Raw genomic sequence first — 19711 nt, 5'->3', positions numbered from 1 at the left:
TTTACAGGAAATTGAGCAGATAATACAGAGAGTTCCCGTATACCCACCACCCCCTCAAACACACAGTTTCCCCTAGTATTGACATCTTGCATTAGTGTGGTACATTTGTTACAATTGATGAACCAGTACTGATATGTTATTATTAACTAAGTCCATAGTTTACATTAGGGTTCACTCTTTGTGTTGTACATTCTTTGGTTTTGACAAACATACAGTGACATGTATCCACCATTACAGTATGATACAGAATAGTTTCAGTGCCCTAAAATCCTGTGTTCCACCTATTCACCCTGAGTCCCTGAGCCCCTGAGCTCCTGGCAAGCACTGACTTTTTACTGTCCTTATAGTTTTACTTTATCCAGAATTTCATACAGCATGTAACCTTTTCAGACTAGCTTCTTTCACTAAAGCAATATGCAATTAAGATTCCTCCATGCTGGGGGGTGGGTATAGCTCAGTGGTAGAGCACATGCTTAGCATGCATGAGGTCCTGGGTTCAATCCCCAGTACCTCCATTAAAAAAAATTCCTTCATGTCTTTTGTGATTTGATAACTCATTTCCTTTTATCACTAATATTTCATTATATGGATGTACCAAAATTTGTGTATCCACTTACCTTAAAGGACATCTTGGTTGCTTCCTGTTTTTGGCAATTATGAATAAAGATGCTGTAAACTTGTATTCAAAATAAATGAGTCTAAAAAGTCAACAATAAGAAAACTACCAACCCGGTATAAAAATGGGCAAGAGATTTGAATCTCACCAAAGTAGATATACAGATGGCAAATAAGCACATGAAAAGATGTTAAGCATCATATATTATTAAGGAATTTCAAATAAACATGGAATAGCTCTTCATTTATTTAGCCTGCTTTGATTTCTTTCATCAACATTTTGTAGTTTTCTTCATGTAGCTCTTCATATAGCTACATATTTTATTAGATTTATTCCAAAGTACTTGTTTCTTGGTGCTCATGTAAATGGTGTTATATTTTCAGTTTCAAATTCAAGTTGTTCATTGCTGGTACACAGGAAAGCAGTTGAGTGTTGGATATTAATCTTGTATCCTGAAACCTTGCTATAATTGCTTATTCATTTCAGGAGGGGTTTCTTTTTGTCAGTTCTTTGGAATTTTCTGCATAGACAATCATGTCATCTGCAAAGAGGGAGAGTTTTATTTCTTCCTTCCCAGTATATATATCTTTTATTCCCTTTTCTTGTCTTATTGCACTAGCTAGGACATCCAGTACAGTACTGAAAAGGAGTAGCGAAACAGGACATCCTTGCCTTATTCCAGATCTTAAATGGAAAGTTTCTGGTTTCTCACCATTAAGTATGATGTTAGCTTTAGGGGTTTTATAGATGTTCTTTATTATGTTGAGGAAGTTCCCTCTATTACTAATTTTCCAAAAGTTGTTTTTGTGGTTTGTTGGTTTATCATGAATGGGCATTAGATTTTGTCAAATGCTCTTTTCTCATCTATTGATATGATCATGTGATTTTTCTTCTTTAGATTGTTGATGTGATGGATTACATTAATTGTTTTCCAAATGTTAAACCAGCCTTGCATACCTGGAATAGATCTCACATGATTGTGGTGTATAATTTTTCTTATACATTGTTGGGTTCAATTTGCTAATATTTTGTTGAGGATTTTGCGTCTACGTTCATGAGAGGTACTGGTCTGCAGTTTTCCTTTCTTTATCTGGTCTTGGTATGAGAGAATGAGTATCACAGAATGAGTTAGAAAGCATTCCTTCTGCCTCTATTTTCTGGAAGAGATTGTAGAGAACTGGTATCATTCTTTCCTTAACTGTTTGATGGAATTCACCTGTGAACCCACCTGGGCCCAGTGTTTTTCATTTTGGAAGGTTATTCATCATTGATTCAATCTCTCTAATAGATACGAGCCTATTCAGAGTATTTATTTCTCCTTGTGTGATTTTTGGCAGATTGGGTCTTTTAAGGAATTGGTCCACTTCATTGTTATAAAATCTATGGACGTGGAATTACTCGTAATATTCCTTTATTGCAGTTTCAGTGTCCATGGGACCAGCAGTGATGGCCTCTCTTTCATTTCTAATTTTAGTAATTTGCATCTTCTTTTTTTCTTGGTTATCCTGCTAGAGGTTTATCAATTTTATTGATCTTTTTAAAAAACTCTTGATTTTGTTGATTTTTCTCTGTTGTTTACCTATTTTTTATTTCATTCATTGTTGCTTTTCTTCTACTTGTGGGAGGCTTATCTCTCTCTTCTTTCTCTAGTTTCCTAAGGTGGAAGCTTAGATTATTTATATTAGATCTTTCTTGTTTTCTAACGTGTGCCTTCAGTGCCATAAACTTCCCTCCAGTCACCGTTTTCACTGTATCCCACGAATTTTCCTAAGTTGCATTTTCATTTTCATTTAGCTCAAGATAATTTTTTATTTCTCATGAGACTTCTTCCTTGCCCCATTTGTTTCTTAGAAGTATGTTGTTTAATCCCCCAAGTATTTGGGGATTCTCCAGCTATCTTTCCAGTATTGATTTCTAGTTTAATTCCACTGTGGTCTGAAAGCATAGTTTGCATAACATCTATTCTTTTAAATTTGCTGAGGTGTATTCTGTGGCCCAGAATGTGGTCTGTCTGGTGAATGCTCCACGTGAGCTTGTGAAGAAGAGTGTGTGTTTTGTTGTTGTTGGTTGAAGTTGTGTGGCTGCCACTGAGATCCAGATGCTTGATAATGCTGTTCAGTTTACCTCTATTCTCACTACCTTTCTGCCTGCTGGATATGCCCCTTACTGACAAGGGGATGCTCCCGTCTCCAACTATCACGATGGACTCATCTGTTTCTCCTTCAGTTCTATCAGTTTTTGCCTTCCATATTTTGATGCTCTATTGTTAGGCACATACAATTAAGGATTGTTATGTCTTCTTGGAGAATTGACCCCTTTATCACTATGTAGTGCCTCTCTTTATCCCTGATAACTTTCCTTGCTGTGAAGTCAGCTCTATCTGAAATGAATATAGCTCCCCCTGCTTGCTTTGTGTGTTTCAATACTGTGAGTGCCAAAGTGTGTGGCAGGAATTTGTGAAGTGGGCAGACATTTGAATCAGGCAAACCTGGGTACCAGCCAGGCCAGTCAAGCTGGGTGACTCTGGGCAAACATATCATTCTGTTCCTCAGTCTTCTCATCTAAAAAATTAGGAACTATCCCTTTGGATTGTCATGAAGATGAAAGGAGATAATGCAATAAAGCACTTAGCAAATTTCCTGGGCAAACATAGCATTCTGTTCCTCAGTCTTCTCATCCAGAAAAATGAGGAACTATCCCTTTGGATTGTTGTGAAGATGAAAGGGGATAATGCAATAAAGCACTTAGCAAATTCCCTGGCATGCAATGTGTAATGAATATATTCTACTAATATAAGCAATTATATTATTATATAATCATATAATATAAGCTATAACATTATTAATATAAGCTATTGGTTATAATTATATTATGGGACTTTGGTATAGATTTCTAATTCCAAGTCCTCATTATAAAGTTGGATGAGGCACTCAGAAGAATAACTTAGAGAATAATTGCAAAGTCTCAGGCTGGAGTGAGTATCCCATAAGCAGCGTCCAGAAGACAGAAGACTTCACATGTGCCCTGCAGCCCACAGTCCAGGGCCCCAAGGCCAAAGGGAATGTGGTGTTTCCTCCTTGGTGCCGAGTTTTGCTCCTTCTTCTTATTAAGCTGAAATTACATGGGAGCCTTCTGCCCCCACCACTGCCAGTTCATCGTCTAGGGGGGAATGTGGTCACACCAGGGCCCCCGCGGAAAAAGAGATCATCTTTGTTTAGATAAATTGTGACTAGCTTTTAAGAAGCAATAGAAATAATCACATGGGAAAACCTTCATTGTACACCAAGGCTTTTAAAAGTTAGTTATCAAACTATGTTGTGTGGTATGATCTCAGTTTTGTTGTGACTTTTTTTAAAAGATTGCAAGCATAGGAAAAAAGACTGGAAGGCTGTGAACCGCCGTGTTAACAGTGCCTGCCCCTGGAGGATGGGAGACTCAGTGATTTTGGTGTCGTCTTTGGGCTTTTCTTTAGTTCCCATTTTCTGCAATATTAAGAAACACATGTTATTTTTTAAATGAACAGAACAACGAATACAACGATCATTACAAAACCTCCCCTTAACTATAACTCTTGCAGTAAATGGACGATTGTCACTTGCCAGCTGACCTTCCTGGTTTGTGTTTGGGCCATTTCTGGCATCTGTCTTGCCATGCAGGACAACCAAAAGCGTACTTGCATTTTTGTGTCCTCTCTGGGGTCGGACAGATATAAAGTGGTCATTTTCTGGCCAATGTCCCCCCCCAACCCCCGAGTTCCCTCCTGCCTCTGTGTTGCCAACAACTTGGGCACCTGTTCTGGGTCTGGTGTCAGGCAGAGCCCAGAGTCTAGCCCCTCCACTCACTAGCTCTGTGGCCTTGGGCAAGTCACTTAACCTCTCTGATCCTCAGCGTCTGCCTTTTAAAACGAGGATTGCAGTGACCATCCAGCCCTGTGAAGTGTTAGCACGTTGGGGCGCCCAGTGTCAGTGGCACTAGTAAGTGTGAGGGGCCCCCTTGTTATTCCTGTTTTCCTGACTCTTCCTGACCCCTCCTCCATTTCAGTCTGCAGACATTGACAACCATCACGCGCTCATTGAATATAATGAGGCCGAGGGAAGCTTTGTTCTCCAGGACTTTAATTCCCGCAGCGGCACCTTCGTCAACGAGTGCCACATCCAGAACGTGGCTGTCAAGCTCTTACCCGGAGACGTCCTGAGGTTTGGGTCTGGAGGGCTGACCTACGAACTGGTCATCGAAAACCCATCCTCGGTAAGTCCAGGCCCCCGCGGGGTTGGGGACGGTGCAGCCCGGGGCTCAGATACAGCCAAAGGTGGAGCCTGGCCGGAGCACATGGCTCAGATTTCACGCTGCGCACACAGTGGCAGCCACAGGACTGGGTTTTGCAAAGTTCAGCCCCATCCGGTGAGTCCCGGGGAGGAGGGAGTCCTCGCGCCCTCTCCTGGGCACTTTATGGAATTACATGAAGAGTTGCCCAGTAGTCTGCCCAGAACTTCTGAAAAGTGAGGCTTGGCCAGGGGAGGTGGAAAGCGACTGTGTGCTTTTGAATACTGGGGGGCGGGGTGCGGATGCTTCTTTTTTAGGCAGATCTGTGCTCTGCAACCTCCCAGCTTTGTGACCTCGGCCAGGGTTCTTTGCATGTCTGGGTCTCAGTTTTCCCAGTGGATGCGAGGCTTTGAGAGAGTATCTACGTGTAAAAAGGCAAGTCAGTGTCGGCGGGAGTAGACACCCAGCAGCTGTTATCCCACCCGGATCAGAAATGTTCCCGGGATCAGAGCGCAAAGTACAGCCCCAGGTTAAGTGGAATGTAACACAAAACTCGCCCTCATAGCTCAGTCACAAGGAGCATGCAGTCAGTTCAGTAGGGAGGCAGGCTGGGCACTGGGCAGGCAGGCAGAATCCCAGCTCTGCCACTTGCCCCCTCGGTGTGCTCTTGCACAAGCCGCTGGACCCCTCGGAGCCTCAGTTTCCTCATCTGCAAAATGGGGACAACGACATCAGTGACCTTGCAGGCTTATCTCGAGGGTATCTGAGGCGGTGGCTGTTGTAAAACTCCGAGCACAGTGCATTCGTGGTGAGCACACAGTTAATACCTGTCTTGTGTGTTCATCTCACTCCTCACCACCAAGAATACTGCATGGACTGAGACCTCCAAGGCTTAAAATCCTTTCTGGGACAAGGGTGGGTATAAATAAATAGAGTTTAGGGAATCTAGACAGACTCCTGGGGTGGGGGCATGTAGGCAGCCCTAAATATGCACTCGGAGAAGGTCAACAGCATCCCTCAGGCTGCGGGACCGACACGCCACATCCATCACGTTCAGCTTTGAAAATCCGGGGCAGCTTTTTCCTGCTGCTGCTCAGCCTCCTTCTCCTCCTTGGACCAACATTGAAGTGTGTTTGCTCGTGGGCTGCAACAGGGTCCACTGGCCGCACTGAGGAGGGGTTTGACCTGATCGGGGATTTACAACACAAGCTCTGAGGATCTCCTTTGTTGGTCTGTGGGGAGCAGATCTGGGCCCCACCCCGGGCCTGAGGACTCATACTTAGGGTTGGCAGGTAAAATGCAGGACACCCAGTTAAATCTGAATTTCGGACCTACAAGCTATCTGAAAGAAAAGAAAGAAAGAGGGGAAAAAGAGGCAGGATTGGAGATCGTCTCCCATCAAATATTTTGAGACCCAGTTTTTCCAAGAAACTTGTGGCTGTCTTGAATCCTGCATGTTCTTGTTTCTGGTTGATTTTTTGGTCCCAGGCGAGGGCGCTGTGTTCCCTCCCGGGGTGGAGTTTCCAAGGAGGATTGTCCCCCATGTCATACCGGCTGGGTGTGATCAGAACTGTTCTTTTCCGGACAAAGAGTTCCCAAGTGAAAACATTTATTTCAGGCTTTGTGGCGACCATAATGAACAGAGAGGGATGTGACAGCATTTATCGAGGGGGGAATTTAGGGAACCAAACGTTTTGCAGACGTCACAGTGGTTAGAGCATGCGTCCCAGCCTTGCTCTTATGCTGGCTTTTATCCTGGGCACGCACAAGGCATCACCTCTCAAAGCCTTGATTCCCATTCCAGTAGTAATAAATAGTTCTCCACCACATGGAGGGATGGTGGTAGTCGGTGGGCAGTGTATGTAAGTTGCTGATAGGCACTTAACAACCCTCAGCCTTAGAACCAAGCAAACCGGCATGTGGCAGCCAGGACGCCTCCTTTGCGAGTGTTCCTTTGGACAGGAAACCTCCCAAGATCTCCCCAGCTAGCAGATGGATACACTTGCAGATAAATTACCCATGAAATGACATACAAGATGGAAAAATAAAAAGAAAAACTCTGGGTTGACAAAGTACACTGGCAGCCAGGCTATGCCCAGGAGTAGACACTGTAAATCATAGCTCTCTCACCGAAGTATAACCTGGGGTGTCCATGTTGCACAACCCAGGAGGCACCATCCACGTCACAGTCCACGTGGGTGACGGCCCCTGGAGCTGTGCAGGGCATAACTTACAGGGTCATTTGCAATGCCATGAAGCAACCGGTAAGTAGTATTGCAGAGTCTGTGCCTCAGAACCAGGCGTGGGGAACTGAAGTCACCAAGTCGGGGTGCCTGCCGCATTGTGGGTTTTGCTTGTTGTTGCCTTTCTTAGTGCTTTCTGAACCTCAGGACAGGAGATGTAAAACCAGCCGTCCTGTTCACAGTGCTGGTGTTCTTATAAAGCAGCTGAGTAGGGAAACTCTGGTCACCCAAATATACAAATGGTGTCTTTGTCTGCTTTGGAATATGGCAAAATTTATCGAAAATTTATTCTACCTTTCTGAGCTTCAGTTTACAATTTCTGCCAAGGAGCATTCAGCACAGGTCCCCTTTCTCTCTTCAGGATTTTAATAGAGGTTCCTGGGACCACCCCTATCATTGTATAAACTGATGCCCAAGGAGTTTCAGTGGCTTCCCCAAGGTTATGTGTCAGTCATGTAGATCCAGAGCCAGGGTTAAAAACAGACTCGCCCGAGTCCCTGGGAGGATTTTCCTAACAGCGCCAAGCATCATGGCAGGTGCTTGACTGCCCAGCGGCTGAGGAAGGTTTTGCGATTCCCAGGCCAACCTGCAATTTCACACGCTGACGGGGATGACTCATCCTGTGGGTAAAAGCGAAAGCCACTGGTAATAGAGGAAAATGCAGTTTCAATGATTGGCTTCCCTGTTTGGCTCCAGTCCCTTTTTACCAGGGATTCTGCTGCTGTGTGTGGACAAATGCCATTCCTCCCTTACTTTTCCTTGTTTGATGATGATGACGACATGCCTGATGGCTAGTGTTTAACGCTTGTGCGTTATGCGCCAGGAAGCGTTCCCAGCATTTCACGCGCACCGTCTCATCCACTTCTCACCGTCTAAGAAGTAGCTGCTATGATCCCTATCTTACAGACGAGGAACGAAAACAACACACTCATCCGGGTCACACAGATGGTCGGGGCAGAGCCGGGAGCTGGGCCGGAGTCTGTTCAATGACGCATCCCAAGTCCTTAACCAGCTGTCGGCAAACTATGGCCCAGGGCCAAAAGCAGGCCATCACCTGTTTTCATAAATAAAGCTCCATGGGAACACAGCCATCCCATTCACTTTGGTATTGCCTGGGCCTGCCGTCCTGAGTAACAGCAGAGTTAGCTGGACAGGCCATGTGCACAGAGCTGGAAGTATTCACTGTCCGGCTCTGCAGAAACCGTTCATCCGCCTCTGCCTGTAATGCTGCGCTGGACCGCCTCTTTCATTTTGCTCAGTTTCTGAAAGAAGAACTAAAAATAGAGGGGGGCTGGAGGGTGGGGAGAAAGAGCTCACTCAGATTGAGCCCTACTGTGTGCTAGGAGCTGTGCCGGTTAATTGCTTAGTTAACTGACGAATAAGAAAAAACAGACAAGCTGAAAAAATAGATTTTGAATAGTCTTTTCATTACCTCTTTTAAAAAGAGCTGGAAATACGAGGTTCTAAATATATGTACACGTATAATATGCACTTGCATATATAGTAATAATATAATTACATTGAGATATATCTGATTAATACACTGGACATTAATATATTATATACACAACAAATGTCTGTTATAAATTTTACCCGGTTCTTCAATTGGAAAATTTTCTTTTAAACCTTTGGAATGTCTTTCCTGGGTAACTTTTGAAGCAGAAATTTGGGATCTGTAGTCTGAAGCCTCCTGTAGCTAGAGGACTCTGTATTTGTTCAGCTTCTCCGTGTAACATTTCAGTATTTGTCTTACGATTGGTTCGTGGGTCTTAACATTGCAGTAAAGTGTGTTACAGCTCAGTTGTGACAGCAACCTGGATCCGGGTGAGAGACCAAGCAGTACTCGGAGAGTTGGAGACTCAGGTTTATGCCAGCGGGCCCAGAGGAGTTAGCACTCCAAGCTCTGGACCCCGTCTGTAGGTTTACACAGGCTTTTATAGGCTACCGGTCTAGACTTTGCAACATTTTGTAACATCATGTGCAAATAAGGTATAACAAAGGTGACCAATTAGGAACAAGCTTTGTAGTAATGGACCAATCAGGAGTGAGAGAAATAACCAATCAGGAATGAGCTCCATGCAAATGAAGTACTACAAATGGGCCAATCAGGAGTTAGCTCAGGGAACTAATAGAATTTTAGGGGTAAGTTCCACTTTCCTAGAAGTAAGCCATCTCAGAGGCAAAAAGTGAGATAGAGCCACTGGGCCAGGGAACAGGATGGTGCTGGCAGGACAGTAGTGGCCCTGCCTGGGGGTCCTGCTGGTCTCTTTTTTTATGGGGCTTCCCACCTCATTAAATCACTTCCTCTCTGGGGCTGCTCCTTTACTTTTACAAGTTTGAAGGTAAATTTGCCACGTAACTACAGTCTGGTGGGTTTTATTTGAGCATGTCATAACTTTTAAAACAACTTTCATTCTGAGTACATAGTGATGCTTATGCTAAAGTTTCAATATGCATATTATCCAGGAAATTTTATCGTTTGCAAGTGTCAGAAACCCAACTCAAAATAGCCTAGATTAAAAAAAAGGTGGGGAGGGGGACTCACGTAACTGAAAAGGCCAAAAGTACCAGCTTCAGGCCCAGCTGGATCCAGGTGCCCAATGAATCTGTCTCTTTCTTCTGTATTAGCTTCACAATCTCAGACAGACTCTTGCCTCACCTTTAGGGAGGTGGCCACCAGCAGTCCCAGCACCCTCCCTCCAAACCAGCAGCTCTGGGGAAGGACAAGCGTCTTCACTGGTGTCCCTTGGATCATGTACCTATCCCTGAACTGATCACTGAAGCTAGGGGCCTGGAATGCTCTGATTGGCCAGGCCTGGCTTATGACCTCACCCCTATAGTAGAGGGGTCAGCCTCACCAGAGTTACATGGACTCTGAACTGTCAGGGAAAGGGTGTCTCCCCTACAAAAAATTAAAGTGCCCATCCAGAAGATGGGAAAAATGGATGCAGGGTAGGAAGTGTTCCTACTGCCTAAACTGAACCTCCCTAGCGGAATTCGGGGCTAGGGCTTTGGGGGAAGAAAATGATGAATGATCCACTTCTCCACTGTAAAGTCCCAGGTTCATCTCTAGGGAGACCATGTAGCTTGTTTTTCTTTGGTGAACAGGACTGATGAGAAGCTTGCCGACTCAGGGCCGTAGTCGTCCGCTCCCAGGGAAGGTGGCGTTTCCATGCTCCTGAGACTTTGAATAGATCCCGTTCCTGAGGAGGATGTGGCTTTACTGTACTCAGGGGTGAGGGGCCGGTGACTGAGTGGATGACCAGAGAGCATGGTGCACTTCAGAGCAGACCTCTTGCTGGTCAAGCTTTGTCCTCTCCAGCCTGACCTCATAGGATTCCCTCTGCACTGTGCTCTTACAGGTCCTGTGGGGACCTGCTGATGTGACAGGAAATCCTGAGACCAGGTGTTTTATATCAAAGGAGACTTCCCAGAGCCAGTGAAGTGGAGGGCGTGGACAGCAGGGCGCCTCAGGCAATGTCCTCAGCAAAGACGCACATAAAAGGACTCTTCAGGTCTGCATTGTCATCAGATATCTGCAGACCAGGCAGATGACACCCAGGAGGCGGAGGGAGGGGCACCAGCTGAAGCCTTAGCATCCGATGAGACAGAACCCAGAGCCAGCCCAGGAGCCCGGGGACCAGCCGTGGCTGCGTCCTGCTTCCTCTGGCCCATGACACCTGGTGTTACCAAACTGGAACCACGCTGTTTCTTCTCCTTCCTTAACCGAGCTGATGATCATTCACTCACTCATTCAGTCTTCCGGGCTAGCAAGGCTGAAGTGACGTAGCCCAAGTTGAGGGGTAGAAAAGGCTATTTGTGAAAATCTGGGTGTTTTTCTCATTGGACTCTCTCCCATTTTATGGACCGACCAGAAAGCTAACTAGAACTTGAAAGGAAAGGAAAAGTTGTAAGCTAGATATTTACCAAAAAAAGGGGGAAAATTAGATGGCAAAAATCCAAATGAATGACTATTCTGAACAACTCAAAGAGACCTACTTCTTTTAAATTCCAAAACCTAAAAATTACGTATAACTTGGCAGTTCTGTGTTCTAAATGAATAATCCTGATTTCTCACATGAAAATCCTGAATATAATTTATCCTTTTCTTGTAGACGTAGAATTATTACCCCAGGTATGGAGTTATGGTGACAGCGCAGGAGCTGTCCAGGTAAAGGCTGTTTGTCCTGGCCGCATATAGTGCCCCCTGCTGGCTTCTGAGGTCTAATGTCTGCGTTTTATCCTGTCTTCTGAGGTCCATGGCTCCTCCATGCTGTGGTCAACGTGCCTCCTTCCCTCCTCACCTTCGCCCGCATGGCCCTTCCAATCTTTACAATTGTATAGTTTCAACATAAAATTCAAAACATTGTAAATCAAAAACCAACTAGATTTCAGTTTTGAAAAAGAACAGTAAATCAGCAAAAAAAAAACAGGTAAAATTGAGTAAACAGGGTCTGGAAGTGATCCCAAAGAACTCCTCTATGAGTAAGCTACACCAGTCATTGCATATGAATTTTGTACTATTTCTTCTGGCAACTCAAAGCCTGTTTTTTAAATTAAGTAACCTTTACATTTTGGAATAATATTAGATCTACAGAAGAGTTGTAATGATAGTACAGAGAGTTCCTGCATCCCCCTGTCCCAGTATCCCCCAGTTTAAACATTTTATATCACCACAGTACAGTTTTCCAAACCAAGAAATCAACGCTGATCCACGAATATTAACTGAGCTTCAGAATCCGTGACCCACTCTAAGGCACCACTCTGCATTTGGTCATCACATCTTCTTTGGGAGGGGGAAGGAGGTAATTAGGTTTATGTATTTATTTTTGGAGGAGGTACCAGGGATTGAAACCAGGACCTGGTGCATGCCAAGCATGCACTCTACCACTTGAGCTATACCCTCCCATCACATCTTAGTTTCCTCCGGCCTGTGACAGTTTCTCTGTCTTCCCTTGTTTTTTATGGCCTCAACAGTCTTGAGGAGTACTGACCAAGGATCCTGGAGAATGTCGCCCCGTCTGATTTGTCTGATGTCTTTCTCTGACTAGACTGGGGTGATGGGCCTTCAGAAAGGATGCCACAAAGGTGAAGTGTCCTTCTTGGTTCATCACATCAGGGGGTCCCTGATATCCATATGACATCCCTGGGGATATGAACTTGTTCACGTGGTTAAGCTGGTGTTTGCAGGTTTCTCCACCATAAGGCACTATTGTTCCCTCTCCGTACTCTATTCTTTGGGATCAAATCACTAAGGATAGCCCACTGTCAAAGGAGTGGGGAGGAAGGAGCAGAAGGTGGGAACTAAGCTCCACCTCCTGGAAGAGGTGTAGCTACCTATGTTTAATCCTTCTGTGAGGAAGGTTGTCTCCCCACTTCACGTATTTGCTCAATCATGTATTTCTATCAATATGGACTCGTATATATTTATTTTACACTTAGGGTTATAATGCAACAATACATTAGCTATTTTGTTGCTCAAATTATTCCAGCCTTGGCCACTGGGAGCTCTTTCCCGTTGGTTGCCGTGTCCTTGAACATCTTCCCACCGTTTTGTTTTGGGCACTTCCTTATTTTCCACTATTACAAGATGCGCCAGGCTTAGCATGTATTTTCCCTGCCCCAGCCCCAGAATCAAAAGCCTTTTTACTTACACTCTGTTTGCCAATTGTTCAGTTTGGTTCAGTCGGCGAACACCTATCGTGAGTACCAGGCACGTTGCCGGGTGCCAGGCACGGCCAGTGATTGTCTGGTAAATGTTTAACAACCAGCTCTCTGAAAAAAGTAAAGTATGTATTAGTGCAGAGCATAAGGTTTACTGATAAAAAGAATGTGTAGCACATTCTTTACAAATAATAGTAAAACATACAATACTGTTTCTTGTAAATTCCATGGCGCCCACTGAGTCTCACAGAACGCTTTCACTGACTTTTGCTGAACTCTTGTATCTATTGCCAATGTATCATTGCAGTTGACTAATGAGAGTTCCTAACCTGAGCATTGGTGGATATTTTTGGATATTTTGGATATTTAATTTGCATTTATGAGTAAGATAAGTGAAATAAGAAAGATGTTAGAACTTCACATGTTCATCAATGACGTGAGTAACTTTTTTGCTGCATCAGTTAATAGTTTTCAAGTACTAAAAGAATGTTTCCTCGATTTTTTTGTGCTATGCATAATGTAATGGCTGAGACAAGACATCCCTTTATATAATCTACACTGTTAACATTTTCTTCGTCATTTTCTTAAGTGTAGGCAATCAACAAAACAAAAAACTCAAGCTCTACAGGAACAACTGTTATTAAACCTATTTATATGAAAACAAATATAAGTATGTGTATGCATGACTGGGACATTGTGCTGTACACCAGAAATTGACACATTGTAACTGACAGTACTTCAATTAAAAAAAACAAATACAATTAAATTAAAATTTAAAAATTAAAATTAAACCTACTTATAAAAGCTTTAAAAAATCAAGCTCTGATTTATGGCATTTCCTGATTTCAATGATGTAAATACTCCCACTCTGGTCAATTTCAAGCTCCCAATGAAGCATCACCAAGTACAGAGATGAAATAGATACGTGGTTAATATTTCCAGCATACACACACAGTAGAGTAAAATAACCTTTAGGGCATAGATAATAATAAAATAGAGTAAAATAAGTAGGAAGGGGTGAGTTTTAAGTTAGTACCACCTTTGTTTCTGATTTAATTTAATTGTAAGTTGATTTTTATCAGTAGCAGTGTTTATCAAGCTGGCAGAATTCCTGGACCTTTAACAACTGGCTCTCATGAGTGGGTACCAGCTGGCCCCAGCACTCCTCTGGTATAGCCATGAACATACCACAGGTCTTCCTGGATGGGGGCCGGGGACCTCTGAGCTGCTTCCAGGACGTGACAAGTACCCTGTGAATAACACTTCCATAAGGGAGTCGTCATGAGGTAGGAAGCCCCATGAAAAAGACCAGCAGGACCCCCAGGCAAGGCCATTACTCTCCTGCCAGCCCCATTTGGTTCCCTGGCCCAGCAGCATTATCTTGCCTTTTGCCTCTGAAAGGGCTTACTTCTAAGAAAGTGGAACTTACCCCTAAGATTCTATTGGTTTGCTGAGCTAACTCCTGATTGGCCCACTTGTAGCACTTCATTTGCATGGAGCTCACTCCTGATTGGTCCATTTCTATCAATCCTGATTGGTCCATTTCCCTCACTCCTGATTGGTCCATTTCTACAAAGCTTGTTCCTAATTAGTCACCTTTGTTATACCTTATTTGCATATGATGTTACAAAATGTTGTAGTTTAGACTGGTAGCCTATAAAAGCCTATGTAAACCTACAGACGTGGTCCAGAGCTTGGAGTGCTAACTCCTCTGGGCCCACTGTCATAATAAACCTGAGTTCTCCAACCCTCGGAGAGCTGCTTGGTCTCTTGCCGGGGTCCAGGTTGCTGTCGCAACTGAGCTATAACACTGAGCTGCAACACACTTTGCTGCAACAGTCAGTGTTCCTAGAAAATCCCATTTCCAATAGCCCATGCAACATCTTGTGGGTTTTCACACCATCTAATGCTCGTTTTCTTTTTTTAACTCGGAAAATCCCCTATCGTTCACTAACCAATCATCAAAGATCCTTTTGTGTGTATGGAAAGCAGGTATAAAGCATGACTTCAGATAATCTAGAAGTCTTAATAGCACAGAGTCAAACAGCATCATCGCTTCCTGACTGTGAGACCTTGGGCAAGTCATTTAACCCCTCTGAACTTCAGTTTTTTAATGCACAAAGTGAGGGGTAACAATGCCTCCTCAGAGATTATTCTGGTGATTAGATAAGACCACATACGTTAAGTCTCTGGTACATCTGTGTCTTCTGTACCTGGTGGCTCATCTATGTCTTCTGTAAGTAATCAGAAATTACTTACAAACAACAGAGTACATAATGAGCCCTCCAAGGGCAAGGCCTACTTCTCCGTGGGCTCCAGGGCCTCCTGGAGGAATGTGTGTGTCCTGTGGGCACTCTACATGCAAACCACCTTGATTTTTTTTTTAGGGTCTCTTATTCAACCTCCCCCCTTTACAGTGTTAGAAGCAGATATGGAAGAGATAATACAAAGGACAAGTAGATAATCTGGAAAAAATGAATAGTGATTTCCTGAGTAAATCATTGACCAGTGTTTGTTCAAGCTGATGTAAATTCAGCAGCGGGTGTGGTCATAGTTAATCCAGGTGGTGGAAAACCTACTATTTTAAAGGCAGTGTGGAAGAAATCAGGCATCTAGCATATGCTCCCTGAAAAACAAAACAAAACAAAACAAAACAAAACAAAACACCCAGCCATGCAACACATCATATGGTCAGAGAAAAGAAAAAAAAAGAAAAGGCCTTAGCATGTCTTTTTAAACTAAAGTTTCTAAAAACATTCTTGTTGATAACTGACCTTGACCCCATACTCCATGTACACCTGGCTTTTAATATGAGTCTTTTTCTTATGTTTGCTTCCCCCCGTCTGTTGTCTTGCAGTTACCAGTAGCAATTTCTGAGAAAACTTTGACTTTGCTTGCAATAGAACGAGCCTGCAAACCAGAGAAGACCAACTTTAACCTTTCAGCTAAAGCCACCTCAATCAATAGCTTTAAAGAAAAAAAAAAACTTTATTTTAAAATTTTTGAACCCAAAGAGCAGAGTTTCCGCTGCATTTACACATCTTTGGTACCTTCTCCCTGGAGACCCTAGGGACAGAAACCAGCTTTAGCTGGCCTCAGAGCACCACCGAGCCAGGGCTCAAAACCAGCTTTCCAGTTTATCTGCACATTACCTCCGCCGCCACCAAGTTCGCAGCAGCAAAGTCACAGTAGCCCAGAGGTAGAAACAAACCCAAGTGCCCATGACACTGAATGGATACAAAAAAAAAGTCTATACATACAATGGAGTATTATTCAGCCTTAAAAAGAAGGAAATTCTGACATGTCACAACATGGGTGAAACTTGAGGACATTAGGCTAAGTGAAATAAGGTGGTCACCAAAAGCCAAGTACTGTATGATTTCACTTACTTGAGGTACTTAGAGGAGTCAAATGCATAGAGACAGAACATTGGTCGCCAGGGGCTGGGGACGGGGAGGGGAAGTTAGGGGGTTGCTGTTTAGTGGGAACAGAGTTTCAGTTTCACAAAATGAGAAAGTTCTGGAGCTGCATCTCATAGTGATGTGAATATACTTAACACTACTGAACTATGTACTTAAAAATGACTAAGATGATGAATTTTATGTTATATGTTACTTACCACAATTTTAAAAATAAATAAACAGCTTCCCTCTCTCCATTTCTGGGCTCCACTCTCTCATGCTGGCTGCATTCTCCAGTCCCATTAGGTCACTTCAGAAGCAGGTGTCCAGCCAAGTCAGTCTTCTTGGGTCTCCTTGGCTCTGATTGGATCACATGCCCCAGGGCTGAACCAATCAGCATGGCCAGGAAATGTGATTGGCTGATTGCTTAGCCCCACCTACAGCAATGGGCTGAGAAATTAGAAAGGAGATTCGTGGAATTTCCAAAAGAGCTGAGTGGGTTCTGGACGGAGTGGACAGTCCACTACAGAAGCGGAGCCCTTGAGACATGAGACGTGACCACTCCCTTTAGCACCCTGGCAATTAGTGGGCAGTGAGGCACATTTACCTGAGCATCCAAGAACAAAAGGGAATTCCTCCACCGCTACCTGTGATGTCTAGATTTGTTTTCTAGCAGGCTGGTGTAAAACACATTTGAATTTACCCTTTCCCACTTTTAGCACATTCATTCAACAGCTCTTTATTAAACCAGTGGGGAAAGGGTATAGAAATGATTGAGGCAAGTCAGCCCCAGAGGCAGGGAAGGGAAGGGATGAGATGGATGGAGAAGTTAGTGCAAGGCAGTGCAGGACGCTGCAGCTTCTGGAAGGGAAGAAAGGCAGAAAGCTTAGGTGGAGACAAGACATCAAGAGTGGAGAGAAATTCGAAATGACACATAAGGCAACAGAGTTCTAGAGCACTGCCAGGTCTGTTCTTGGAACAGGTTTAAACTGGGCTGGTTTCATTGTAAGTGCTGGGCCAGGTGTCCCCAGGTAGTTGGAGCCTGATTTCCCAGAACACTGTTCTCAAATGACTCCGAAAAAGGGTCTTCATTGGGAACGCACCAGGTTCTTGACTAGCCTGGGAAAGACTGTAACTAAAGATTGGTTCAGGAGCCTGAGTGAGTTGGAGAACTTGCCTCTGGAATAAAATCCAGCTGGAGTTCTAGGAAGTTCTGTCCACCAGAGCTCCTATTTTGGAATCATTTTGTCCTGTTCCTCATTATGTGTCCCTGGTCTGCAGAAAGAGAAATGTGGCCCTCCACAGGCAGCATATCTTTGAACTTAGCTTCTTACTTGAAATGTGTGGGTTTTTTCTGCCAAGAGACTGAGAAGAGGTGGGTGGAGGGAAGGAGAGAGAAAAGAGAGAGAGAGAAGAGGAGGAAAGGGAAAGAGCTCATCAGACCCTGATCCTACAGCCCTCTCCACCCCGACCTGAGCCTGGGTAAATTCCGTAACCTCCCCAAGCCTCGTGTGTGAAATAGGAATAAGGAGATCTCCTCCCCTGCGGGGCTGTTGTGAGGAACAGGTGAGTAAAGTCCAATAAATGGTAGCGCTCGCTGATGTCACAGTTTAACCACTAGGCGTGGGGAGAAGCCACCACAATAGTGTTAAACCAGGACAAAGCCAGGTGTCAGCACCTCTCAGCATTCGCTCCTCTGGGCTTAGATGGAGTTCGATGTGCCCTCCATTGAGCGTAGCTGCAGACATCTTCCGCTGGCCAGATGCTGGAAAGTTCCCTCATTAGATGTGTACAGAGTATCTGCCAAGAATCTGGTGTGGTGGATGTTGAGGGTCACAGGTTGATGAGACAGCTGAGGTCCCTGCCATCCCAGAGCTCTCGGCTTCAGTAGAAGTGCCTGAGAGACTGGATGGAAAGAAAGCAGGCTGTGAGTTCCTGGAGAGCTGGGCTCGAATCCCAGAGATTTGTTCATTCATTCTTTCAACCAATATTTGAGGGTGTACTCTGTATGTGCCAGCAGTTTATTCTAGGTTCTGAGGATGCAGTGGTGCACAAGATGGACAGAAAGCTCTCATCCTCTTAGAGGTAACATTCTATCAGCTCAGGAGCTCACTACCAAGTCTGTGATCTTAGGAAAGTCACTAGGTCTTGCTCAGCCCCGGGCTCACCACAGAGTCAAGTGTATTAAATGAGGTAGTGCCTGTGAGTCTCTTGGCAGGGTGTCTGGCATGAAGGCTGCATCCAATAAATGGTGGTACAATAGTGTGCAATGTGGCCTATGGTGGGGACCACCATCCCAAACTTGGGGAGAGTCTGGGAGGGCTTCCTGGGGGAAGTGACTTATAAGCTGAAACCTAGGGCAGCAATTACGTCACTGAGAAAAAAGGGTGGTGACCAATCCAGCTGATCGTAACCTCCCCTGACCCTCTTGTCTGGCCCTGCAGGTCTCCTTCCCCTGGGTGAGGGGCCCAGCACCTTGGCCAAGGCCACAGCCAGCCCGGGCCACACAGCAATCAAACCAGGCACCTTCATCACCACAGGTCTCCTTCCACCCGGGCATCCGGCCAGCGCCAGTGCAGAGAAGCTGGTCCCAGGGCTTCCCCAGGCCCACCATGGTGCCACCTGCCCCCCACAAGCGGCCCGTGAGTGCCTGCGGGAAGATGTTCTCCTTCATGATGGACAACACCCACAGGGTCCCCATCATCAAGCAAGGTACTCGTGAGCGCTTCCATGGCGGCCTAGGGGGTGGGCACATAGCCATGAGGATGGGTCTCACTTTTTGCTTAGTTCCTCTATTCTAAAGTAAAGCATAATTGTGGGGAAATTGGTATAAACAGAAAGTAAGAAAACAGTTAAAGATCAGCTCTCACCCTATGACCCAGATTCCTCCTGTCGACTCGTTGGTATGAACCCCTCCGGACTTCGTGCTCCGCCCATCTGCACACATCAGGACCTCTGATGGTGGTGAATGTGTGTGTGTGTGTGTGTGTGTGATGTACATATATATGGATGTGTAGCAGAATCTAAATTTACACACTTTGACTCAGATGTGCAGAAATATTGGTAACTGAAATCCCTCTTGCCTTAGGAGGTTTTTAAGTATTTTATTACCATTTTTCAGGTGACAGGCAACTGAGGTTTATGGAGAAAATTACTTCCCCAGGGGTGATATATTCAATCTAAGCTAATACTTTTGGGTCAAGTTTAAGGCTGGTTATCTCAGTGACTGTCACTCATAGCCTGGTCACTTTGGGGACACACAGCCATCAGGGTTTCCTTCTCCTCCCCTCTCCCTGCCCTGGAAGGCCTCCTGGCATTTGGGGAGGGGACTTCCTGTCCGTCACCATCCCCTCAGCCTCACCAGCCTCACTGGCAGAGGAGCTGGGTCAGCTTAGTGCCTGGCATGATTCCCATGCCTCCTCCGTGGCCTCTGCTGTGAAGGTCCCATTCTCTGTCCTCTGGATCCCAGCCCACGACTCTCTGAGTCCTCAGGTCTCTCCTGGTCTCTCTCAGTACCACTCACC

At 44.8% G+C, this 19711-nt stretch overlaps 1 protein-coding gene across 5 annotated transcripts in view; it reads left to right on the top strand.

Moving 5' to 3' along the window:
- FHAD1 (forkhead associated phosphopeptide binding domain 1) overlaps positions 1 to 19711 on the top strand; it is a 123551-nt gene that overhangs the window by 19440 nt on the left and 84400 nt on the right. For all 5 annotated transcript variants that reach the window (XM_064494042.1, XM_031464112.2, XM_064494041.1 and 2 more), the window contains exons 3-4: positions 4658 to 4864; positions 18632 to 18899. In XM_064494042.1, the coding sequence (XP_064350112.1) occupies positions 4658 to 4864; positions 18632 to 18899 (475 nt within the window). The remainder of the gene's footprint in view (positions 1 to 4657; positions 4865 to 18631; positions 18900 to 19711) is intronic.

Source organism: Camelus dromedarius, chromosome 14 (assembly GCF_036321535.1).
Source record: "Camelus dromedarius isolate mCamDro1 chromosome 14, mCamDro1.pat, whole genome shotgun sequence".
Lineage (NCBI taxonomy): Eukaryota > Metazoa > Chordata > Mammalia > Artiodactyla > Camelidae > Camelus > Camelus dromedarius.
Note: the sequence above shows the minus strand (reverse complement) of the source record. Positions and strands in the feature narration are given on the sequence as shown.